This window comes from Nothobranchius furzeri, chromosome 4 (assembly GCF_043380555.1).
Source record: "Nothobranchius furzeri strain GRZ-AD chromosome 4, NfurGRZ-RIMD1, whole genome shotgun sequence".
In the NCBI taxonomy this organism is placed as follows: Eukaryota; Metazoa; Chordata; class Actinopteri; order Cyprinodontiformes; family Nothobranchiidae; genus Nothobranchius; species Nothobranchius furzeri.
Window position 1 is genome coordinate 16574241 of NC_091744.1, and position 26153 is coordinate 16600393.

General features: G+C 41.8%; 1 protein-coding gene across 2 annotated transcripts; it reads left to right on the top strand.

The window, feature by feature from the left end:
• Window positions 1-782: 782 nt before the first annotated feature.
• Window positions 783-15550, top strand: LOC107388603 (E3 ubiquitin-protein ligase RBBP6). 2 transcript variants are annotated; one of them, XM_015964172.3, is made up of 20 exons: window positions 783-1178; window positions 1496-1595; window positions 1722-1761; window positions 4026-4067; window positions 4191-4279; window positions 4380-4476; window positions 4573-4715; window positions 4848-5020; window positions 5214-5317; window positions 5408-5763; window positions 5856-5919; window positions 6028-6085; window positions 6701-6749; window positions 6850-7170; window positions 7279-7374; window positions 7601-9194; window positions 9292-9818; window positions 9945-10015; window positions 10112-10196; window positions 13863-15550. In XM_015964172.3, the coding sequence occupies exons 1-20, from the start codon at window positions 1013-1015 to the stop codon at window positions 14791-14793; spliced, it is 5106 nt and encodes a 1701-aa protein (XP_015819658.1). In that variant the 5' UTR covers window positions 783-1012; the 3' UTR covers window positions 14794-15550. The 2 variants fall into 2 exon arrangements, with proteins under 2 accessions (XP_015819658.1, XP_015819669.1); XM_015964183.3 differs by having other exon boundaries at window positions 9948-10015.
• The last annotated feature ends 10603 nt before the right edge of the window (window positions 15551-26153 follow it).

Genomic DNA, 26153 nt, shown 5'->3' on the forward strand with positions numbered 1-26153 from the left:
AGACATATGATAATTCAAATATAACTATAATTAAGTAAGCTAAATAAAAATCTTCCTCAGTAGAAAAAATATTTACCGGGGCGATTGGAGACCGATCCAAGATGGCGGCTGGCCACTACGAGTCTTGGGATGAGCCCAACTACATCCGGTTCCGTCCAACGCCATTTTGATGAAACAGCGAGAAGAAGAAGTGTCGTGGACCACCGAAATGGATTTTATGGATTAAACCCCAAATACTAATTCGGATAACTTCTTTTTTTGTGCGGGAAAATAATTAATGGGATAAGTGGATTCTTCCTCTGACTGTGTAACCGGGTGGATTTGGTCATCGGGCTGTGGTATTACTGTTAGCTCAGCTTCGCTAGACGTTAGCTATTGTTAGCTCGTTCGTGTGTGTGAGCCGCGAGGCGAGTGTTAAAGCGTTTTCTGCATTAGCATTTTACACGGGAGACGTTGCGATTTTTGAAAGAATAGTTTAGGTCTGGCAGCAGTAATACCAACCTTGGACTCGTTCGGGACTTTTTGTGGGGCCTGTTTGCCTAAAAGAACAGTAACAGAAGGAAGCCATAAGGACTGTCGGGAATCCCATAGGCCCGCAGCTTGCGGCAGGCCGTTTCAGGCTTTCTTTCCATCAAGGACTATTCATCAGGGACTTGACCTCGTTAACGTGTAATAAAACACGTCGCTGCATGGACACTTTTGGATTTGCTCGCACACTGACGTGTGCTATGGGACTGTGAAGGACTGTCGAGGTACACGGTGCCTCCAAAATGGCGCTTTGGCCTCGGCTCGTTCGTTTTTCTTAACTGTGTCGTCATCTGCAAGCTGAACCTTTTTCTATTTTAGTATTTTACTTTGTCAAGTGTTTCATCGAACATAACGTTACCAATTAAAGTTACCGTATTTAGACTGTGTCCAGTGTTGACGCTGTTTAATTTCCTAATAACAGACCTGTGTTCTTTAGGGGAAAACAACACATTTTGTCTGACTTTGAGTACTCAGAGCTATAAAAATGTCGTGTGTTCACTATAAATTTTCTTCCATACTGGACTACAACACAGTCACTTTCGATGGGCTGCATATCACCCTCGGTGAGCTTAAGAAGCAGATTATGGCCCGGGAGAGGCTCAAGGCTACAGACTGTGACCTGCAGATCACCAATGCGCAGACTCGAGAAGGTACTTCTGACGTCACACATTATTACACAATGTTTAGTGTTGTGCCCATCAACCAGCGTTTGTTGTGTAAATGACGGTGATGGGAATAATAAAGGTTTTAGCAGTATTTAGATTTCACACCTGCAATTAAGTAAAGAATTTCTGCATACCTTTATCATTCAGTTAGAGTATAAGTTGTCTGTAGCAGACCAAAGCACAACATACAGAAGACATGCCATGGTTGTCAGTTTCGCAACTTAAGTTTTATCAAGTTGTTCTGTATTTGAATTTTGTTTGCTCTGTCCAGTTCTGACTTATTGTTTTGTGGAATTTTGTAGAATACACAGATGATGAAGCACACATTCCAAAACATTCATCTGTCATCGTCCGCCGTACTCCAATTGGAGGAGTGAAACCTGCTAGCAGGACGTTCATTGTGTGAGTATGCTCACTCTAAAACATTATTACCCAGTATTGGTAGTGTCCTTATAGCAATGTCCTTTCGATGACTAATAAATCCCAGGTCCTGGTATTGGGCAATCATATTTGTCATTGTTTTTACAGAGATCGTTCTGAAACAGCTATGGTTGGATCTTCTAGACCCGTATGTAAAAACAACCCAAAAACAACACACTCACCACCTCCTCCTCACCTCTCTCTATCTCACTCTATCTGGCACCTTTCTCAAGAACATTCTGTTGACAAAAATCAAGTTGTATTTTCTGTTCATTTTGTGTTTTCTAAATTTGTGTTGATCTCAACATCTGTGTTATTTGATGTCTGCTAAAGTCAGGGCAGTTAACACAGTTTGTTAATCTTTTTGCAAAAACCCATGGTGTTATGACTGTTTTATAACGCTCTAATTAAAGTGCATTTCTTTCACACGAGTAAAGGGGGAAACTCAGACCAGACAACCTTCCTAATGCATTGAAATGACATAAGTGTTGAATTGTTGCCACGTCACAAGTTACTGACGAATTATTAATCATGACTGTATTTCATATTGAAATGGTTTTGTAGCCTGATTCAAATCAAGCAAATGTTTTTAAAGGTATTTGTGAAAAGGAAACATGGTCTTTTTGTATTGATAATTGACTGTGGATTGTTTTCTGTGAAAATATCTGGTTTAAGAACCCAAAGGGATGAAAGTTGATTGTAATTAATTTGATTTCATTTACAAGACTAAAGTTGTGAGTGGAGTAATTCTACCAGCTTGTTTTATTTACTTACTCGGAATTTTGACTGAGGTTTTACCTGCTAAACATAAATTATTCTCAGATGTGTTGTTGAGTAACACTTATCAATGTCAGTTTTGTCTTGTACAATACCATACAGTATATGTTTTGTTATGGACTGCTCATTAATCGTAAGCCCTATCAGTATTTGACCCTTTTTCAGATTCCCGGTGCTTTATTTACGAACAATCCACAACCGGTCCAAAATGTAATTGTACAAGTGTGGTTTGGGAGACCAGTAGAAACATTTTGATAACATGCTGCGATTCAGCTTTTACCTGTGATGTTGTGACACTATCACAATTATTAAGACACATAAACAGTAAAAGGAAGGCCTTTAATGGTTACTGCAGTTCTGGTGTAGTGTGTCCTGTAAGCTGCAAGCTCCAGAACCTTATTAATAAAGTTGTTCAGTGGTTCAGTGTCAGAACTGCTTGCACCAGGTCCCTGTGTGTTCCCTCCACAGCATACTGCAATAACTGGTGTTTTCTCCAAGTCCTTTGGATTTGAATGGGCTCTGCCTTATTAGCATATTTACTTACAAAACTATTATGATTAAATAATGTGGCAGCACAGCTTTAGAATTACCAGAGTAGAATATCGGGTGTTTCTTTCTGCTTAGAAGTAGACATTAACTACTGACCAGCTTTACAAATGTGACTTTGTAAAAACTCTTTGTTAAGAAAGGCAGCTGGCAATGACTTCTAGGTGGTTGCTCACTTTTCGCTGACCGGGAAACGCCTATTGTGGGGTCCTGAGATGATTTCCAGAAGCTTTGTTAGATAAAAAAATACTACAAAAAGCCTGTTTTTAATCATTATTATCACAAGACTAAAACTATTGTGATCAAAGAAGAACAAAGTTCATTGGCTGATTAGCAAACTTTGAACTACGGCTGGTTGGTGTCAATATGTTATTTTTTAGGTTGACAGCTGAAAGGTTTGGGACTTCCCAGCCATTTATTAATTTTTTTGACTGTTTATTTAGGTAGCTAACAAAGTGGTGTGCTAGTAATGTAAATCAAATAATTGACTTGAAATGGTCATTCTAGCCACGTTTAAAGTTTTGGTGCAAAACTAAATCCCTAACCTGCAAAAGGAAATTTAATCTGTTAGTAATCTACTTTTAGGATTTGCTATTATGACCACATAGTTGGAGAGGTGGTATGTAGGATACCTGTTCTATGTTAAATTAATTTCATTGTACTGTATTTATTGGGGGAGGTAGGGAGGGGGGGGGGGGCTTAAGTGGTGCAAATTGAAGAGCAGGAAACCTGTGTTTTTATGTGTTGGCACCTTTTAAAAGAATAGAAGAGCCTTTAATGTGGACTACTTATAAATCACAGGTTTTATTTAAAATACACAAGTTATGGATTTTTAATAGCTCCCTCTAGATTTTTGGGTAATAACAGCCAACAGGAAGCTAAACCTAATGTTATAATCACGTTTGAGGTAAAAACTAATTTCTCTGCCTGTTACTTTGATCACTCAAGTGTGAAACAATGGTCCTAATATGTTACGAAGACTAAAGTGGACTCGACTCAGATGTTGGAAACTGGGCTCGTCTTCCAATAAATATGTTAAATAAACATGTTAAACATGTTTTTCATTCATATACTCTGATTCTCCTGCAGACGGATTCTTCTCCTTCTTTGACTCTCGCCCAGCTTGCCAAGGTACTCTTTGGTTATGGTTACTACACTTCCTTAAGACCACTTCCCTACATAAAGAAACGTCTGTTTCCCCCTCATCATTTCCTTTTCTACATATTTTTTGACTCATTCCACTTTGCTTTATAGACTGCAAACCTGGTTGATGCAGATGCCTCTGAAGAAGACAAGATTAAAGCCATGATGACTCAGTCAAATCATGAATATGATCCCATCCAGTTAGTAACGCTCCTTATTTATCTATTTTGCACCTCAAACTAATGAATCTAACTGACAGAATGTTTGGATAGAGTTATCTCATTTACTTTGTCCTTTTAGTTACTCAAAAAAGGCAGTCGGACCCCCTCCAGCTAATTATACCTGCTATCGATGCAGAAAGACCGGTCACCACATTCGGCATTGCCCCCTAATTTTGGTAATATTCTGTCTTGTTTAATTATTGCAACAACACATGTTTTTTGTTCTTCCTCTTAAGAGTTCAGCAATATTGTTTTGGTTTCTGAAATTTCAGGCGGAGGACAAAAGTGTTGACGGTCCCAAGCCAGTTAAAACCAGTAAGGGCATACCACAGAGCTTCATGGTGAAAGTGGAGCCAGGAGCAAAGGGAGCCATGTTGACGAGCACCGGAGAATATGCCATACCTGCCATTGATGCGTATGTGTCAGCTGAATGTTTCAGTGTGTTGTATATGTATAGCACAATGGACAATTGTGTTTATATTTCATAAAGAACAAATGAGTTAATATAGCTTTACCCCTGAAACTAAAAAGATTCCACTCTCAATAGAGAGGCATATGCTCAAGGGAAGAAGGAGCGCCCTCCATTTGTCCCTCATGAGCAGTCGTCGTCCGAGGATGAGGCTGATCCGATCCCAGATGAGCTCTTGTGTCCGATCTGCAATAACCTGATGACCGATGCTGTGGTCATACCCTGCTGTGGAAACAGTTACTGTGATGACTGTGAGTTACTAACTTTTAAAGGGGATTTTTGCATTTGATTTAGAGGTATATGTGTCTAATGACCCAAGAGAATGTTTCTGATCGATAGCTCATGGAGTACCATGTGATATTCCACTCGTAGATAATTCAAGATCCAAGGAAAATGTTTTGAGAAGTTCCTGTCTGACATACAAGGTGGTTTGTCTGTTTCCAGGTATCAGAACTTTCTTGTTGGACTCAGAGGAGCACATCTGCTTCACATGCAAACAGTCGGACGTTTCACCTGATAATCTCATTGCTAACAAGTTTCTCCGACAGGTAGTCTTTCAATACTTGCATTTTAATGTGGATTTTGTTTTGAGGCTACATATATTTCAACTGATCCTTAAACTCCCGTTTGTCCTGTAGGCTGTTAACAACTTCAAAAACGAGACCGGATACACCAAGCAGGGACGCAAACAGATCCAGCCTCCAGTCCCCCCTCCACCTCGCCTACAATTAGCCAGACCTCTACACTCAAGACAGCAGGACCCCCTTCTGGCTAATGTTTCTAACCCTCTTCCAACAAGTGCACCCTCAACACCCCCTAAAGCAGAAGTCCCACCCCCTGCATCTTCTACTGCTGCATCTGCCACTCCTCCTGCAACTCCTAGTCCACCTCATGCTGCTGAAGATGAAGGCCAGGCTTCACCAGTTCCTGAACCTGTTGCTGACAGTCATTCTCCTGTGCATTCAAGCATTCACAGTGACCCACCCCCATTAGGGTAAGTAGTCAAAACTCACTGGTTTATTTTTATTCAAATGAGAAGAAAGAAATGGGATTGAGGACTTTAATTTGTCTAAATGTGCTCCTCAGAGAGGCTGAGGCAGAACCACCTGTGAGGCATTACTCTCCTGGACTGCCAGAAAATCCACCACAAGTAGGCTCATCTAGTATACTAGTAGCTTTAACTTTAATTTACAGCTCTTAACAAAAAAAGTCTTCAGCTTCTCTGAATGTAACTAGTGTTCTAACCTCTTGTCTACAGAGCTACAGTTTACCGGTCATTAACCACCTGCCAGCTGCAAGACCAAGTCACCCATCAGGTCAGAGGCTTAACTTACTAAAGATCAAATGCGAGACTAGCAGTTTTTACAGAACAATGCAGTCAGTTTGCTGCAATGCAGTGGCAGCATCAGGGAGCCATAGCTCGTTTATAAGTGGTCAGTCTTTGCACTGCTGCAGACTTCCGTTTATCTTGGACATAACTTGCTTTTCATTGCAATGGAAGCCGCTCCCAAAGGTGTCTGTTTCCCACAGTTCCCATGCAGTCTCTGGTGATCTGAGTTCCATCTCTAATAGAGTGAAGCTCATGAAGCACTGCATTGCTTCAGTTTATCATTTCAGCTGCTTCTGTTTACAAAAGCGAAACTTATTGTTTGTGTTTACTTTTACTTTCAACATAGTTGCCGTCCGTAGCTTGGCAGTAACTCCACGTGATCATGACATCTCCCTCTGTTGTGCCAAGGCACAATCGCCGTTTATAGGGCAGACAATTACCGCAATATTACTTCCAAGCGAGGTAGAACGAATGCTGTAAAATTCTCGCATTGCCATGCCAGCACGGAGCACTTATAAGACATGCCGTTGCAGTAAGATTACGCTGACTTGTAAAAAGGGCTTATGAAAAAAACTAACAAGCTGTGTGACTACTCTAATAGGTCACCAGACGATGCCTAACCAGCCCCACAGAGGAAGGAATAGACACTGGTAAAAATCACACACAAACATGATCTACTTAAATTTGCCATCTGTTTATGTCGGCCTCACGCTTTATATTACTGTTTATATATATGTTTATGTGTATCAGGTACAGAAGTAGAGGAGACCATCCCTCCAGTCACATGCAGGCAGCTCCACCTCCTGTACCAGTCCCTCAAGTCTACCCATCTACCCTGTACCTGCCCCCTCCCCAGCACTACCCTCCTCCATACGGCTCTGGACCGGGTCTTATTCCCCCACCTGCCATCAGTTTCCAGCCTCAGCCTGTCTATGGCCCTGGACCTCCAGGGCTCAACCCTTCCTGGGTCCCCCCTAGTGTCCAACCCCCTCTTGTTCCTTTACCACCTTTATCACAGCCGCCTCTTTCGGAAGAGGATTTTCTCACACAAAGGCACCACCGACAGAACAAGTGAGTTTGTCTTAAATACGCTTTGGTGATTTGAACATACCTTAGTATGTTAACATGTTTCTAATGGAAAAAATAAGTGACCATTTTTTGTGTTGTCTCTTTATTCAGAGTTTCATCCAAATTGGAAGAATTCACTAAAAACTTCCATGAAGAGCTGATTCAATACAGAAATCCACCAAAGAGACCGAGACGATCTTATTCCAGGTGATTTTAATGCTAATATGTATTTAGGCTCAAAGCACATTGCAAAGGAGCAGACACAAGAAAAGTTTATAGAAAGTAAAAAAGGCTCCATTTGTGTGTTATGGGGAATCAAATTTAACAGTGGTGGTTCAGATATTCCAGAATAATTTATAGTATTGCTGATTTAAATTTGCCTCTGCCTTCTTGTTTGTCAGCGCACTAATTTTTATTTTTTTTTCTTTTCTAGGTCCCGGTCATATAGTCGCTCACCATTCAGCCGCTCACCGTTCAGCCGCTCACCGTTCAGCCGGTCTAGATCAAGATCCAGGCCTAGATCAAGATCTGGGTCTTACGGTTTTTCTCTGAGTCGATCTCGTTCTCGCTCCCATGGCCGCTCTTATGGTCGCTCTTATGGTCGCTCCCCTTATTCTAGACGCAGTGGACGCAATTATGGACGTTCACGATCAAGATCCCGCTCTCGCTCAAGGTCTTATGGCCACCGGCGCTCGGGGTCACCACGATCTCCTGTCTCCTATCGTGGAGCTGGATGGGATGGTGCAGAAGGTGTCAGACCCTACAGGTCAAGATCACGTTCTCCTGGTGGCTATCGAAGCCATAGCCCTGGCGGACGAAAGCCACCTCCTCGGGACTTGGTGCCATTTGACCTAAAGGGAGCAAGTCCTGGAGGACCTGAGCGTTGGGGAAGAGAGCGATATCGACAATGGGAGAAGGAGTACACAGACTGGTACAACAAGTATTACAAAGACTATGACAACCTGCATCACAAAGCTCATGGAAGCCGAGACCGGGAACGAGGAAAAATATCGTCATCGTCTAGGGATTGCTCTCCCCAAGGCAGAGGAAGACGAGGGAAGGAGGAGAGAGGTGGCCCACCTCATCGTCTCCCTTCTGCTGCATCAGGGACAAAGTCTGGTACTAAAATGTTGAAGACAAAGAAAATCAGAAAGCGAAAGTCTGGAGAGGAACCAGAATTATCTCAGTCACTCGACAGAGGGGATGCCACACCTGTCAGAGATGAACCAATGGATGAATTATCATCACTCAGTAAAACGCCTCCCATCACTTCAAAGCCTTCAGGTGTTGCTCCGGGTACTAAAGCCCCAGTGGCTAAAGGTACTGCTACACCCAGTAAACCTGTAACCAAGGTAATGTCAAAGAACCAGTTGGATAAAACTAAGAAAGAAAAAGGTCTAAAGGTAAAAACTAAAGTCAAGACAGAGGGGATGAAGGCTAAGAGTGACAAAGTCAAGAAAACATCTGGAGATATTGTGTTGACCAACAAAAAAGACTCTTCAATCTCATCTGTCACTAAACCATTAAAGTCCATTAAAACCAAACCAGACGATGCCTCAAACTCAGCTGTACCTAATAAGGAGAAGAGTAAAAGCTCCACGGTACGGCCCCTGCCTGCGAAGACCCCTCCAAAGTCCTCCCAAAATCTGCCTTTACTCCGTGTTGCTCTTCACGATGGCACTCGCCCCGGGCACGATGTACAGGATAGAAGAGATCTGTCAAAGAGTGCTGGTCTCCTTCCTCATCCCAGCAGACCGCCTCTAATTCCCAGACCTCCATTCCCAATAGATAGTTGGAGGAAATTTGGAGAGGAGGGTCACAGTTTACTTGGACCTCCCCCTGACAAGCTAAGGAGAATAGATGGATTGGGAGGAGGACTTGAGACTGCCTTTTACTCACACATCCATCAGCCCCCATTCCACAGACTCCCACACCCTTCAGACAGGCCTAGACTCTCCCTACCAGGGGCCGATCTGGGCCGAGGGGACCTGGATCGAGGAGCCATTCGACCTCAGTTGGACGTTCAGGTAAGCATCACCTTGGTCCTCAAAAATATGTTGCTATTAGGAAATCAGTAAAAAAAATTATATAAACATGTAAAAAATAAAAACTTGTTTTGGACAGAAACCATTAAGAAGAATAAAGCTGAACAGAGACTTGGGGAGAAGAGGCAGTACAGAGACACCACCTGCTGATCGAAAACAGTCGGGTCTCGACAAAACAAGCTCCACTGCTGTAAAAGTCTTTGAAGGAGACAGACTTAGGGCCACTACAGAGGGGGCTGGAAGGAAGGAACGATCAACATCTGCTGAAAGGGGAGCCTCCAGAGACAGACCAAGCAGCGCTGGAGAAAGACACCGTGGCTCAGACAAAGAGAAGAACAGAGAGCGAGACAGGCCTTCTGGTTTGGATAGAGACAAGGATTTGGGCCCCAACAAGGAAAAGGACAAAGTCTCTTCAGGCTCACAGAAAGCAGCAGTGGACAAAGACACAGAGGGAGAAAAGTTAAAGACAGGACGAAAAAGCTCTAATGGTGGAAGCCGGGGAGGAAGGTCCATATCTTTGGATAAAATGACGATCGGAGAGAAATCTGCCATCTCCAAAAAACAGGCAGAACAAGAGAAACCAAGTGTATCTGCCAAGTCTGACAGGTTATTATCTTTATATTCTGCTGCTTTTTAGCTTTCCATATCTATGACCTAAACCCTTCATATTACCGCCGTTCTGTCTGTAAACACCGTTGCTAAAAAGGGTAATTATATTCCTTCATTTCCCAGAAGTGAGTCCAAGGACAAAATAGAGAAGAGTTCCCTCCCAGGAGAAAAACCATCTGCTGCTCAAAAAGAAGGTAATTAAAAGCTCAGGATAAGTGCTGCAACGGATGATTGATTTTTATCATCTGCCCTTTAATTAAGTATTAATTAAACGTTTTTTCCTCTTTCAGGGGGTAACAATGGTCAGGAGGCGACTGCGAAGAGCAAACCCAAGATCGGCCGTAAGGCCCTGCCGAGCCATACGGCGAGCTCCAAGTAAGTGTTAATTTTAAATGTCTGCTTTGGAACATGCCACTTGGGCCTTTTTGATTGCGTGAGTCAAACTTCCATTAACATCATAGAAAAAGGGAATAAGGTTATTTCTATGGATAATCTAAAACATTTGCTTTTTATTTTTAGTAAACACTGTTGACAGCTTTAAAAAAATTGGGTGTGATCAATGACCCATGGATAAGCGGATGAAGATGGTTGCATGCAGGGATGGATAACCAACTTTTTTACAGGTCATTCTCAAAAAATTAGCATATTGTGATAAAGTTAATTATTGTCTAATGCACTGATAAGCATTAGACTTTCATATATATTAGATTCATTACACACAACTGAAGTAGTTCAAGCCTTTTATTGTTTCTAATATTGATGATTTTGGCATACAGCTCATAAAAACCCAACAGTCCTATCTAAAAAAATTATCATATCATGGAAATGTTCTCTAAACGAGCTATTAACCTAATCATCTGAATCAACTACAGTGGGGCAAAAAAGTATTTAGTCAGCCACCGACTGTGCAAGTTCTCCCACTTAAAATGATGACAGAGGTCAGTAATTTACATCATAGGTACACTTCAACTGTGAGAGACAGAATGTGAAAAAAAAAATCCATGAATTCACATGGCAGGATTTTTAAAGAATTTATTTGTAAACCAGGGTGGAAAATAAGTATTTGGTCACTTCAAACAAGGAAAATCTCTGGCTCTCACCAACCTGTAACGTCTTCTTTAAGAATCTTTTCTGTCCTCCACTCGTTACCTGTAGTAATGGCACCTGTTTGAACTCATTATCTGTATAAAAGACACCTGTCCACAGCCTCAAATAGTCAGACTCCAAACTCTACTATGGCCAAGACCAAAGAGCTTTCGAAGGACACCAGGAAAAGAATTGTAGACCTGCACCAGACTGGGAAGAGTGAATCTACAATAGGCAAGCAGCTTGGTGTGAAAAAATCAACTGTGGGAGCAATTATCAGAAAATGGAAGACATACAAGACCACTGATAATCTCCCTCGATCTGGGGCTCCACGCAAGATCTCATCCCGTGGGGTCAAAATGATCATGAGAACGGTGAGCAAGAATCCCAGAACCACACGTGGGGACCTGGTGAATGACCTGCAGAGAGCTGGGACCACAGTAACAAAGGTCACCATCAGTAACACACTACAACGGCAGGGAATCAAATCCTGCAGTGCCAGACGTGTTCTGCTGCTGAAGCCAGTGCATGCCTAGGCCCATCTGAAGTTTGCCAGAGAGCACATGGATGATACAGCAGAGGACTGGGAGAATGTCATGTGGTCAGATGAAACCAAAGTAGAACGTTTTGGTATAAACTCAACTCGTCGTGTTTGGAGGAAGAAGAGTACTGAGTTGCATCCCAAGAATACCATACCTACTGTGAAGCATGGGGGTGGGAACATCATGCTTTGGGGCTGTTTTTCTGCTAAGGGGACAGGACGACTGATCCGTGTTAAGGACAGAATGAATGGGGCCATGTATCGTGAGATTTTGAGCCAAAACATCCTTCCATCAGTGAGAGGTTTGAAGATGAAACGTGGCTGGGTCTTCCAACATGACAATGATCCCAAACACACCGCCCGGGCAACAAAGGAGTGGCTCCGTAAGAAGCATTTGAAAGTCCTGGAGTGGCCTAGCCAGTCTCCAGACCTCAACCCCATAGAAAATCTGTGGAGGGAGTTGAAAGTCTGTGTTGCTCGGCGATAGCCCCAAAACATCACTGCTCTCGAGAAGATCTGCATGGAGGAATGGGCCAAAATACCAGCTACTGTGTGCGCAAACCTGGTAAAGACCTATAGTAATCGTTTGACCTGTTATTGCCAACAAAGGTTATGTTACAAAGTATTGAGTTGAATTTTTGTTATTGACCAAATACTTATTTTCCACCCTGATTTACAAATAAATTATTTAAAAATCCTGCCATGTGAATTCATGGATTTTTTTTCACATTCTGTCTCTCACATTTGAAGTGTACCTATGATGTAAATTACTGACCTCTGTCATCATTTTAAGTGGGAGAACTTGCACAATCGGTGGCTGACTAAATACTTTTTTGCCCCACTGTAACTCTAAACACCTGCAAAAGATTCCTAACGCTTTTAAAAACTCTCAGCCTGGTTCATTACTCAAAACAGCAATCATGGGTAAGACTGCCAACCTGACTGCTGTCCAGAAGGCCATCACTGACACCCTCAAGCAAGAGGGTAAGACACAAAGAAATTTCTGAACAAATGGGCTGTTCCCAGAGTGCTGTATCAAGGCACCTCAGTGGGAAGGAAAAAGTGTGACAGAAAACGCTGCACAACGAGAAGAGGTGACCGGACCCTGAGGAAGATTGTGGAGAAGGACCGATTCCAGACCTTGGGGGACCTGCGGAAGCAGTGGACTGAGTCTGGAGTAGAAACATCCAGAGCCACCGTGTACAGGCGTGTGCAGGAAATGGGCTACAGGTGCCGCATTCCCCAGGTCAAGCCACTTTTGAACCAGAAACGGCGGCAGAAGCGCCTGACCTGGGCTACAGAGAAGCAGCACTGGACTGTTGCTCAGTGGTCCAAAGTACTTTTTTCAGATGAAAGCAAATTTTGCATGTCATTCGGAAATCAAGGTGCCAGAGTCTGGAGGAAGACTGGGCAGAGGGAAATGCCAAAACGCCTGAAGTCCAGTGTCAAGTACCCACAGTCAGTGATGGTCTGGGGTGTCATGTCAGCTGCTGGTGTTGGTCTACTGTGTTGTATCAAGGGCAGGGTCAATGCAGCTAGCTATCAGGAGATTTTGGAGCACTTCATGCTTCCATCTGCTGAAAAGCTTTATGGAGATGAAGATTTCATTTTTCAGCACAACCTGGCGCCTGCTCACAGTGCCAACACCACTGGTAAATGGTTTACTGACCATGGTATTACTGTGTTCAACTGGCCTGCCAACTCTCCTGACCTGAACCCCGTAGAGAATCTGTGGGAGATTGTGAAGAGAAAGTTGAGAGACGCAAGATCCAAAAATCTGGATGAGCTTAAGGCCGCTATCGAAGCATCCTGGGCCTCCATAACACCTCAGCAGTGCCACAGGCTGAATGCCTCCATGCCACGCTGGACTGAAGCAGTCATTTCTGCAAAAGGATTCCTGACCAAGTACTGAGTGCATAACTGAACATAATTATTAGAAGGTTGACTTTTTTGTATTAAAAACACTTTTCTTTTATTGGTCGGATGAAATAAGCTAATTTTTTTAGATAGGAATTTTGGGTTTTCATGAGCTGTATGCCAAAATCATCAATATTAGAAACAATAAGAGGCTTTAACTACTTCAGTTGTGTGTGATCAATCTAATATATATGAAAGTCTAATGTTCATCAGTACATTACAGACAATAATGAACTTTATCACAACATGCACATTTTTTGACAAGGACCTGTATAACAATAGTTATTTTTCTTTCCATCTTAAAATTCAGCATTAATTGATCAATCAAAATTTTCATAATAAATTATTTTTGTTTTTTCCAGTGGCTGTAGCATCCATAATGTTGCATATCAGCTAATGTTGCTAAAAGATGAGCAACGGTGCCAGGTCCTATTTACAATTATACGAGTCCTCGAAAGCAGTAATCTTCACCTAAAACATTTTCTCCTCATCAACAGGTCAACTCAACAGAAGAAGCCAGACTCTGAGAAAGACCAGAAGAGTGTGTCTTCAGATACACCTCCATCCAGCCCTGTGAGGAGACGTGATCGCAGCCCAAGTTTTAGTCCTGCTAGAGAGGAGCCCCTCATTCAACCCCCTCCACGCTCCAAGTGGGAGAGGGAAGATGATGAGGATGTGCAGGAGGAAGATCTTCCAGCACCCATCAAGGAACCCTCACCAGTGCTTCATCAGTGCCATGGGAGAGAGGGCCACCGCAAAGCCCTCAAACCTATCAAAAGCGAAGCCCGAGAAGCTTCGAGGGAGGAGAAGACAGGTAAAGCACTGAAAGAGGAGGGGAAGAGTGGCAGGGCTGCACAGACAGATTCAGACAAACCAGTCAAGTCAAAAATTGTGAGGGATGAGCCTAGAGGGTCGAAAGAGGAGAAGAGATCTGCAGCAAAAGAGGAGAGACGAGGAAGAGACGAGGGGCGAGGAGTGACTGGGAAGGAGGAGAGAGGAGCTGAAGGAAGGGTAGGTGGAGGGCGGGAGGAAAGTCGTGGCCCAGAGCCCAAGAGGCAGCGGCTGTGCTCTGACCTGACGCGTGAGACCGATGAGGCGGCGTTCGTGCCCGACTACAGTGAAGGAGAGGGCTCGGAGCCGGAGAGAGGGCGGAGCAGCAGCCAGAGTCCGTCTCTCAACCAACCCTCCCACAGCCCGTCAGCGAGCAACCACAGCGGCTCAGCCACCACCACCGCTGCCGACAAGAAGAAGAAGAAACACAAGAAGCATAAAAGACACAAGAAGCACAAGAAACACAGCAGCCAGGACAAAGGAGAGTCCAAGCAGCACAAGAGCAAACACAAGAAGAAGAAGAAACACAAGAAGAGCAAAGACAAAGGAGTGGAGGAAAAGGAGAAAGAAGAGGAAGAAGAGACTCCACAGGCTTGATTTCCAAATATCGTCACCTTCATAGCTCCAAATGAGATGATTAACTAAAAGCTAACGTTTATTTTTCCGTTAGCCCTTTGAGGAAACTGTTGATTGTCTGACAGGATCAGCCTCACTGGTAATCGGAGTCTCGTTGCTGCTGCGCTACAGACGGACACAGGCTTCCGCTGTGCCTGAAATCTCTGCCGGGGACTTTTAATGTTAGCCGATGGGGCTCACAAACATCTCCAGAGTGACTCTGAAGCACTGTTTTAATCAGCCAAGAGGCGAGCTAAGGACTCGTAGAGAAATGATTACGCAGCAATCAGTTTAATTGATAAGGAATAACAAACACCGTACTCAGGGATATGATTGCTTCTTGTGGAGGAAGAATGACTCTTCCTTTGGCTTTGATTAGTTTGTAAATACAGATGCTTTTGTATCATTTCTGCTCGGAGTGAATCACACCAGTGTTGCGTTTCAAGGCTTAAGTATTCAACTATCATCGCTGACACAGTCATTATTGGCTTTGTTTTTTGAAGGACTCTACTAGCCATTTTGCAAGTTTTAGCATGTTTGCTGAAAATTAGAGCTCTTGGTTATTTGTAATAATTTTCAAATAGGAAAATGTGTCTATTTTATTTTATTTTTGTCCTTATGAGTGTAGGTTGTAATTTTTTATGGGTCAGGAGGGCTGGGGAAAATCATTGACGCACTTCATGCAAGATTAAAGCTTTACCAACTAATTTTATCATTAAAACACATTTTAGTTGCTGTTTGGGAGAAAAATGAGAAGTTTGTGTTAATATTAATGAGCTAAAACCTCCAAAATGCCTAGTTTAGTTCTTAAAGTGCGTCGTTACATGTTGGCACACTGGATAGTGTAAATTGAGGAGGTCTATTTAATAAAGACAAATGGGTTTTCACATTTCTGTTCCTAATGTGAATTAACGGTCCTATTAATGTGTGAATGTTATGTACATAAAATCTGCTGGAAATGTGACAAATTAAAGAGCAGGTGTTCTTACTAATGACAAGTTCCTCATTTTCTTCATTTATTTTTCTTCTTTCATTAAAATGACTGTAAAAACATCCTTACTGGCTTTCATTCATTTAAGTGTGATTGTGGTTTGTTTTGATGTCACCTCTAGTCTGACTAAGCTAATTAGAAAGGTCCTAAGGCTTTGAAAATATAACAATTAAAAAAAAAGACTGCTCAAAATATAAATGACGTGAATCTGTCAGTTTGGGCTCCGAGATGAAATGTAAATAATGAACTTGTAAAACCAGTTTTTACCACTACATAATTGAACTGAACATATTTCAATGACCTTGCTTTATTCTTGAATCTTAGAAAATTCAAAGTATTTGATCAGATTCTGCATTAAAATATAAAATATTTGCCACCAATCCCAACGGTCTGAAAACCAATTTACATTTTTTTTCTTAAATGATTTCATACCGAATGTAACATTTTAAGCCCTATTGCTCCAAATGAATAAAATCTAAGCAGAAAAGTCATTGCTTTTTTATTGTGTGGATGTTAAAGTGTTAAAACTGGAGAGGACAGATTAAAATAATAGGATGGCTTCAGTACTGGCTATATTACATTTTAATGTAACTATATGTTTAGATTTGTTTATCAAACCATTCCACGCAGCTCTTTGATCTAAGTATGGCTTTTAGATGTGTTTTACAGTTAAATGGATATTGGCATATAGTAGAGATGGAACTTTATATATAAATATTAGATTATAGCAATATTTGGATTAAGATTTGATCATAAAATTTTAAATTCTTCAAAGAAGTGGGGGTCACAGATCGCCAGGTTTAGACCCACTGTCAGAAGGTTCTGGTTTGTGGACCCGAGGACTCGGGTTGGAGCATAAGGCTTTAATATTTCAGTAATACAAAGAGGCGCTTGACCATGTAGAGCCCTGAAAGTTACAGTCAGGATTCTGAAATAAACTGAAGTTAATGGGTAACCAGTGCAGAGGCATTAGAATAGGAGGGATGTGAGCTCTTCTGATTACTCCTGTTGGTAATTTTGCTGCAGAGTTCTGGACCAACTGAAGGCGGTCAAGGGCTTGCTTGTTAAAACACATGAACAGTGTGTTACAGTAATCTAGATCAGCGGCTCCCAACCAGGGGTCTGTAACCCCCCAAGGGTGTCCTCAAAATGTTGTGTGTGCTGAGGCCGTCAAGTGACCAGTAAAAATTGCTTGTATAAAATCCAGAAAAGACATCCAAGAATACAATCAAAACTCTGTAAGAGGCATAACCCTGTATAATGTTAGTAATTATTCACTTAATTGTGTGCATGTGGGTAGGAGTTGGGGTTGTGGGGCCCTGGCTTGTCGTGGACACAGGAAAGGGGGTCTATGTGAAAAAAGGTTGGTTACCACGGATCTAGACAAGAGGAGATAAAAGCATGGCTAATCAGTTCAAGTTCATGTTTTGGCACCACCCTTTGCAGTTTGGAGATATTTCTCAAATGATTGAAACAGATTAGGACCAGCGTTTCTGAGAGGCCTTCAAGAGACGTAGATTGGTCATAAACAACACTCATATTCCTCAAGTTAATAATTTAATAAATATAGTTTTCCACCCTAATTTCCTACATTAGCTGCCAATGGAAAATAGATGGGGAAATGCTTGGTTTAAAAAAGCCTGTGACACTAGCACATCATAAAGTCAAGTTATCGTTCATAGATTCAGCCAATAATTTTATTGATGTAATTTATAAATTTTATTGTTTACACATATTTATTTATTTTACCTTATTCATGACTGTATTACTATTCATCCAAAAGTCCATACAAATGCCACAGCCTGCAGATGTCTACACTAACTGATTTTCTTTATGGATTTTATTACGTTTACTCATGAAGTTTTACATCTTTAATCACAAATGTTAATTTTATTTCAATAGGCCATGATTCTGAGGTAAAAAATGGTGTAGGGTTTGGTAAATTGAGTGCTTTAAGAGCTCAATATATATATTACCTCTACTTATGACCAATAAGCTGTGATACTCTATCTAAATATAGAATATCACCCTGCCTGGTCTTTATTGTGCTTTAATCAGAAGATTATAGGATTCTTTATTTATTAGGGGATTGTACACACTTCGTTTTGATTCAGAAAACGGTCAGGTTTATAAAAGTAAGAATTTATTTTACCAACGATTAAAACATGACTAATTAACTAACATTTACTGTGATGGATGGAACTAGATGTGATGTATGAAAGCTATGTGTGAATGCAATGTTGGTCAGAGCCTCTGTATCTCGGAGAGCTGCGTTCTGGATGTAAAAGAATTTGGTTTGCGTTAAGCTATGAGCTGATTATTATCAAAAACCACATCAGACACTATCTGTGTGTCTACATTACCCGTTTTCAGAGACCATCTTGGTGGATCTGAAGGTCAGAGAGGTCGGATGACCTTTGGCACTGGAGGGCTGTAGAATACCGTGGCACCAACCCTTCAGTCTAGAGATGTCTCGGGTCACGACAGACGGATGGAACCGCGCGTCTGGGACTCTTAAGGAGTCTAAACAATATCAGCTTTGTTCTACAGGAACCGTTTGCTTCATCAGCTTCGCAGGTGCAAAACGGTTTTGACGAGGTGTCAAAAGCTTTGATGGTTAAAGAGGTGTTGCTCCAGGTGGCCGGTCTGAAGCTTCTCTAGAACTGGTGAATCACCAGAGTGATCTGGTTTTAATGTTCTCATGTTATGATCGTGTAGCCAACCAGAGGTTGACAAGTTTGAGGGATATTACCAAGATTCTCAGAAACACACGCCCTTGACACCACCTTTGACACCGGATGCTCTGATCTGGGGTAAAGGCTATTTATGTGTCATGGACTCACCTTTACCTTACTTGTTCTTGTGTGAGTGCAAATGTTATGACCTGGTCAAGTAAACATGCTGAAACATATATCATTGAGCACAGATTAATGAAACATCTCATTATTTTATAATTATTATAAATAGCAATAAACAAACATTTATTTACTGATTGTTTAGCTTGTAAATTTTAGAAGTTCATATTTAATTTTAAATCTTCTTTCTTCTGTAAGCAAGGAGTCTTAGATAAGAGGGTGCACTGTGAGGGACCTTGAGGAGAGCATGTTATTGTTATGATTTCACTATCTCTGTCAGAGCTGCAGGCTCTGAGCTACAGCTGGTGGGAGGAAGGCAGGCTGATTTAAAGGGAACACGTGCAGACTCGTGTCTCCTTTCCAAGATGTTGGATGGTCAAACAGTGCCTAAAAACGGACCATTGCAGGACGTTACAATGGTATAGATATTTTTTATGTGTGTATTTTTCATTTAACTGCCACATCAATGCAGAAATAGTATTTTTAAAAATTCTTTAACATTATGTAAATGTCACATATTAACTGTGTTTGGCACATAGATATTACCTGCAACACCAGATTATTTTCTGATTCTGTGAAATTCATCGGCCTCAAAGCAACACCTCAGCTCTGTGTGAGCTTTCGTTTTTAATCTTTAATAATTAAAGGGAAACCTCCCGCTTGGAAATGTGCAATGACACAGGAAGGGCACTGTGTGGCGCTCTAGGTCCTGCAACTTAAAACACCAGCAGAGAGAAGATTAGCAATAGAAACGTTCTGTTATAAGCCTCAGCCTCCAAATAACGTTCCACATGTCACTACCTCCTCCTCTTCCTAGGAGCAGACAGAAATAAGCTTCACTGTGTGTGTGTGTGTGTGTGTGTGTGTGTGTGTGTGTGTGTGTGTGTGTGTGTGTGTGTGTGTGTGTGTGTGTGTGTGTGTGTGTGTGTGAGCAGGCGGAGGGCTGGAGTTCAGTTTAGGGCTGAAGGAACCCTGAGAAACAAAAGAGTACCAGATGTATTTTCTACAAACAATCTGTGCTTTCTCTCTCCCTCTCTGTGAATTTAAGGTCACCTTTAATGGACTCAGAGATCAGTGAGACCATTAGAGAAGATTAAACATACTACTTTAACCCAGATTACTGTCAAAAACACTCATTATTCCTGACATCCTGTGAGGTTTGCTCTGCACATGTTTGCATGTGCGTACCTGTCGTCTGCTTGTTTCATCTGTTAAGCATGACATCATTTACCATCATCAAGGCCAAAGGTTGCTTAGCAACTTCACTCCTCTGCTGATTGTCAGAAAAGATGCTTCTCTGCTGACCATCTCCTAAACCCACCTCTGTGATGAACGCAGTGTGTTTGAGGAAAAATGCTGGCAGGAACCGATTGTGTATCTGCATAGAACTGTGTGTGTGTGTGTGTGTGCGCGCGTGCGTGCGTGCGTGTGTTTGTGTGTGTGTGTGTGTGTGTGTGTGTGTGTGTGTGTGTGTGAATGGAGACTGGAGAACAGGAATGTTCCAGTTGGGTATGTAAGATTCCTCCACATAATGAAAACAAAGACTCAGATATTTGATGAATCGTGGAAATGCTGAGGTGAAATCAGGCGGTGATGTTGGTATCCGGTTACATAATCTTTATTTTGAGAGACTCACATTTTATCACTTTGTTGATAGATGCATCTAAAGTTTTGCTTTACCTAAAATCAGATTATTGCAAAGATGCTCATTGTGGGATACTCTTTACAATGTTCAACTAACATTTTTATAATTACATTTTTTGAATAAATGTTAGTAAAGAAATTTATGTTTATCTTTGACCTTCTGTTGATTCTTCCCCACTACCTTCTTGTCAGACTGCTATCTTTACCAATTCCTCGGGATCCTATGTGATATTTTTCTTTATTTTTGTCCTCATTTTTCATTCAAAATTTTTGAATTTTCCTTTTTTATGATGCTTGGTGATGATGAGCTTTTATATATTTCTATTTATATTTATTGTTTTTATTTTTATTTTTTGTCCTTGTGATGTGCCTCATAATATTTATCTTGAGAGGCTCTATATAAAAAATTCTTTCTTCTTCTTTCAGATGTTCACGTTTCGTAGGCTGCTTTTGTTCTGTGTTTTAGCATATCAGCAGCTCAAATACAAATCCTGTAGTCCTGCATCTGGGAGGGGCTCGGAGTAAACCCGCTGCTTCTCCACATTTACTGTAATTTCCCTCTGGGATTAATAAAGTATCTTTGAACTGAGAGGAGCCAGATGAGGTGGCTTGGGCATCTAGTTAGGATGCCTCCTGAATGCCTCTCTGATGAGGTTTTCTGGTCACGTCCAACCGGGGGAAGACTTAAAGGAAGACCCAGAACACACTGGAGGACACTGGAGGGACTATGTCTCCTTCCCCTGAAGGAGCTGGCCCAAGTGGCCAGGGAGAAGGAAATCTTGGCCTCCCTTCTTAGACTGCTGCCCCCACGACCCGACCCCAGATGAGCAGCCAAAAATGGATGGATGGTTATAATAATAATAATAATAAAAATGCATTGAACTTATATAGGGCTTTTCTAGACACCCAAAGACGCTTTCACACACTCACATTCACACACTGCTAGTGATGGTAAGCTACTTGTAGCCACAGCCGCCCTGGGGAGGTCTGACAGAGGCGAGGCTGCCATTTGGCGCTGTCGGCCCCTCTGACCACCACTAACACAGGCAAGTTGAGTGAAGTGTCTTGCCCAAGGACACAACAGCAGGACACCCCTGGCGGGAGCTGGAATCGAACCCATGACCCTCCGATCATGAGGCAACCCGCCCTACCACCTGAGCTACTGCTGAATGTTTAAGGAATGTTTTTTACATTGTGTATTTCCAAGAATAACAAATGTATATTGAGATACTGGAATGAGTATAATTATCACCCAGAACAAGTTTATTCACAACTACATTGATCTCTGGTACACTTTAGACCAGCAAATTCAACTGGGAATAAATCAATCATGAGACAGCACGTGGCAAAGGGCGACAGTGGAGAGAAAACATTCCTTTCTAGGAAGAAACCTCCTGCAGAAGCAGAGCCAGGCTCAGGCTGGGCAACCTCTGACTCAACAAGAATAGAACAGCTATTAGCAGCTATTAGCAATAGAACAACAGATATTCTATTAGTTTAGAATATGTGTTAATAGTGTTAAGCTATTCCATTCAAATAGCCGGTTTACAAGAATTTCTCTGGCATTGATCTCCCTCATGTAGCACTTTGATGTAGAGTTTTGCACTACCAACTCACCGAAGGTTGTGGAAAGGTATTTGTTATCTGGAACCATGAACAGAGTTTGAAATGCAACAAAAGGGGACCCAGAATGTTTGGGAGTTAGAGCTTTAATGCAATGTGTGTGTGTGTGTGTGTGTGTGTGTGTGTGTGTGTGTGTGTGTGTGTGTGTGTGTGTGTGTGTGTGTGTGTGTGTGTGTGTGTGTGTGTGTGTGTGAGCTCTCCACCATGTTGTGCCCAGAGGTGGTTGCCATGGGAATCACAGTGATTGATCCAGATTATTGATCTGTAATCCTATTGTGTGGTTCCGATGATGGCATGGGATATAACACTTCCTCGTATATAAGGTTATGAGATGGTCACCATGGAAACACACCGAATGGGCGCCTACCACACACAGATAATAGTATTTGGCCTAGATACCCATCCTCAGCTGATAAGAGCGGGGATGCGTCTCTCTGTGTGTGTGTCAGTGCTCCGTCTACCAGCGTTTGAACACAACTTGTTGGCAGATCCCGAGTAAAAAGAAAGCATGAAATCATTATGTGGAGCAGAAAAGTCTTGTCGGAGTTCCACGAGACAGACTGAGTGTGAGATGAATGAGATGAACTGGAATGAGAAGGGGAATGGCTGAGAGGAGGAGTGGAAACGCAGCCAGGGAGTCCCAATTACAGCTGATGACAACCAGCACACCCGTGCACAGGGGTGTCAAATAATACTCACCAGTCTCCTCCACAGGGGGACGAAGCTATGCGCTGCAGAGCTAGATATTTTAATCTGTGTTGTTGTGACACAATAAATCTTCTATGAGTTAAAACACCTGTTCAGAGTCTGTCTGTTGTAGGCGTTAATAGCGTGCTGCATGGTGTTTCCTCATCGGAGTGGAGATCTGATCTGAAGTTTTAATCAGTGCTGTGGAAAATCTGCATTCCCCTTACCCCCCCAACAAATCCACATTTTTGGCTCACATAAAACCACCAGGGACTACAGCAGTGAGACTGCTGACAGCCGAACTGAAAAACTGTGGTCATCTCGTTATAATAAAACTTTCTGCTGGGGAACTTTGGGTCCTGGTATTCCTGTGGATGTTAATGATCACACATAAGCGTTGTTACAGACTAAACACAATGTCACAAATATGACAGCGAGTACTGACAGTTGCTGCAGCAGCAAGTGAGCCAAATGAAACTCCACAAAAATTTGGCTCATTATATCTCAAGAGGTCAGAGTGGAAACATCTAACTGGTGATGATTAGACCAGTTTTTTCAGAGGGTTTGCATTTTGTTAAATGTGCCGGTAAATGTCTTCAAGTCAGGAAACATGCAGAAGAAGTCAACCGTTTTGTTAGGAGGGCAGGGGCGGTTCTAGAGGAAGGGGGTTCCGGGGTAGCCCAGTGCCAGCCCAACAGCAAGCTTGGACCACACTTTGCCCCCCCCCCCCCCCCCCCACTGAGGGCGGAGCCTAAGCATGAATGTGTTTTAATTTTTTGTGATAGTTTAGCTTCAAGCAAGATGTGGAATCAAAGCATGTGAATGAGTTTTTTTGAAGTTGTAAAAAGATGCTGAGACAAAAACTTTTATGCTGTTACTGAGATAAATAACAAACATTTTAACAGCTACAATTTTTACTGAAAAGCACACCGTAATAATTTATAGTGTGTTTAGTGCCAACCACAGCCCAAGTCCATACGTGTGAGAGCACCATGTGAGCCCCTGTGTGTGTACTCACACTTGTGTTTATAAAGTTTCTCTATAGGAGTGTTCAATAGTGAGAATGAGGGGCCACAGACCTGTGAGAAGCCCAAGACATCCATACACTGCCACTTTACCCCAAAATGTGTCTCCCTCATAGATTTTCTCACTTTGCAGTTTTTAAAAATCACATTAAAATTTCAGATCACAAGACAAATCTAACCCAAATAAACACAAAGTGCTGTTCTCATTTACTTTTCACTTACTTCACAAATAGCCAAGTTGATTTGAATCACATACATGAAATCGTTATTTTAATATTACAAATAGTAAATACTCTGGTTATCTTTGTGCAATACTGAAATTTGTTTGCTGATATAAAACATTTAGGTGTCACAAAAGCAACAAACAGCAGCAAGTTGTACAGGGGCATGTACTGCTCTTTCTAATAATGAGAAGGAAAAGCCTCCCTACCATATTTAACGGGTAGCCTACACAGCCAGAATATCACTCATTACCAAAGGAACTTTTGTCCCGGTGCCAATTATTTTGGAATCAGAATCAGTTTTACGGCCACATTTGTCCAAAAAGGGTTTTTATTTTTTTGGTGACTTGGTGCTTTTACACATTTACCTAGACCGAAACACACATGAAAGTCACAATTGTCAAATAAAAGAAAAAGATGGTAAACATTATGTGCCAAATATTCACACATACTAACAGAATTTAGACTGACAGATATGCCAGTTTGGTCAGAAGTGGAAGTGTTCTGGAGATGTAAGGTACTGGCTCTGACGGACCGTGAGCCACAATCAGAGGGTAAAAGCTATGAAAGTTTACTTCCTGAATGGGAGGGGTCAGTAGATATCTTTCTAGACCACCTTAAGGTTGTGGAGGTGTACAAATCCTGAAGAGAGTTCAGCTTGTAGCAAATCACCTTCTAGGCAAAACTGATGACCTGCAGGATTGAAGGATTCTCTACAGCATCATGGCTGAAGCTAAAAAACATTTACTGCAGTATCTTTGAATGGTTGACACTTTTGGGAGAACATTTCTACTTTAAAGTGTCAGTGTGTAGTTTCCTGGAGCTAGGGGGCAGTACGTACGTTTCAGGGTTGTTTTACACCAAATCACCGTGAGTGTCTCTAGTTTAATAAATGTTATGGTAAACCTTGTTACCTGTGGGGCATAAAGCATGCAACCTTAGCCTGATTCCTCAGACTCTGATGATCCTTCAGTTAATTCCATCGAGAGAATGCAATGCTGATTGTAGTTTTCTGGTGTTGCAGATTCTGGATCTGCTCGGGGTCTTACAAATGGCCCCATAAGGTTTGGAAATAGTTTAGCAATTATTGTCATTACATTTGTGTTTCTTACTGCCTAAATGTTTTTGAATGTTGTAACATAACTTCCATGAGACATACATCCAGCCAATCATCTAATGTGACGTCATCGACTGGTGCAGGACCCCGAGCCGGCCAGAAGTGAACATGGCATCTTATATGGCATTCCCAAAAGACGTCAGTCCTGCACCCTGTATACTTTTGACCCGATTTTTATGGTTATATGTTACAAAACCGCCAATATTTTTTAACATCTGGACATCATTTTATTCATTTTCAACAACTTTTCAATGGATATTTCCAGAAATTAATGGTAAAAACTACACTTTGTCTCTTTTAAATGTTTAATTTGAAATTTTTTGTCATGTGGCCACATCTGTATAACCAATAAACACAATGTAGATGATTCCCATGATCACTTTTTGCATCTTCACTTACAAACAATACTGCAAGTTACAAGTGGACTGTTACAGCTGAGTTAAGTTTTAATATATTCTGCTACCTACAGGCCTGGCCGTCTGCATAAAACTTCCTGAGGACAGCTCTTTGGGTCAGTCAGTAAATTTGTTGCCTAGCAGCAAGAAGGTTGCAAGTTCAATACCCAGCTGGGTGTTTTATTTTTGCATGGTTTCTGGATTCTCCCCATGGGTGAGTTTCTTCTTCCACACATGCAAACATATGCATGTTAGCTTAATCTGCCTGTCCCACAGCATATGTAGGAAATGAGAATGAATAAAAGTTGAACTCATGAAACATTAAATCATGTACGTTTAAGTGTTTATGTATAAAGGACTAAAACTTGGGTTTCCTTTTTACTGCTGAGTTTCTCCAAAATCCAAGTACATAACAAGATCCCCAGATGTAAAAAGAAAATTGTCCCGGTACGTTCCTACCTCCTCTTGTTGCTCCTCTGCACCGCTAATGAGCTCTAAGAATGACAAATGTCCCACTTTGAATCCCTACCATTGTTGTGATCTAGTGAGCATCTAAAACTCCCAGCGTCGTTCTCGTCACACTTTTGTTTTCACTGTAAATATGAAGCAAAACACATCTATCAAACTCTCAGGGGTCCATGTGCAGATATTAAAAATCAATAGCAGAGCGTTTAAGGCTCCCTGTAAGATGTTTGCCCAGACTCGCAGTGCGCTCTGCTCTTCTCCCAAAGCTGGATTCAGGTATTGCCAGAAGGCCATCAGGGAATTTCCCAGAGCCCCTGGA

What these genes read in the sequence shown, in the direction of transcription:
- LOC107388603 (XM_015964172.3), top strand. Translation starts at nt 1,013, where the DNA reads ATGTCGTGTGTTCACTATAAATTTTCTTCCATACTGGACTACAACACA. An exon ending in AGAGGAAGGAATAGACACTG is followed by an intron (nt 6,750 to 6,849) that starts GTAAAAATCACA and finishes TATGTGTATCAG; the next exon opens with GTACAGAAGTAGAGGAGACC. An exon ending in AGGCACCACCGACAGAACAA is followed by an intron (nt 7,171 to 7,278) that starts GTGAGTTTGTCT and finishes CTCTTTATTCAG; the next exon opens with AGTTTCATCCAAATTGGAAG.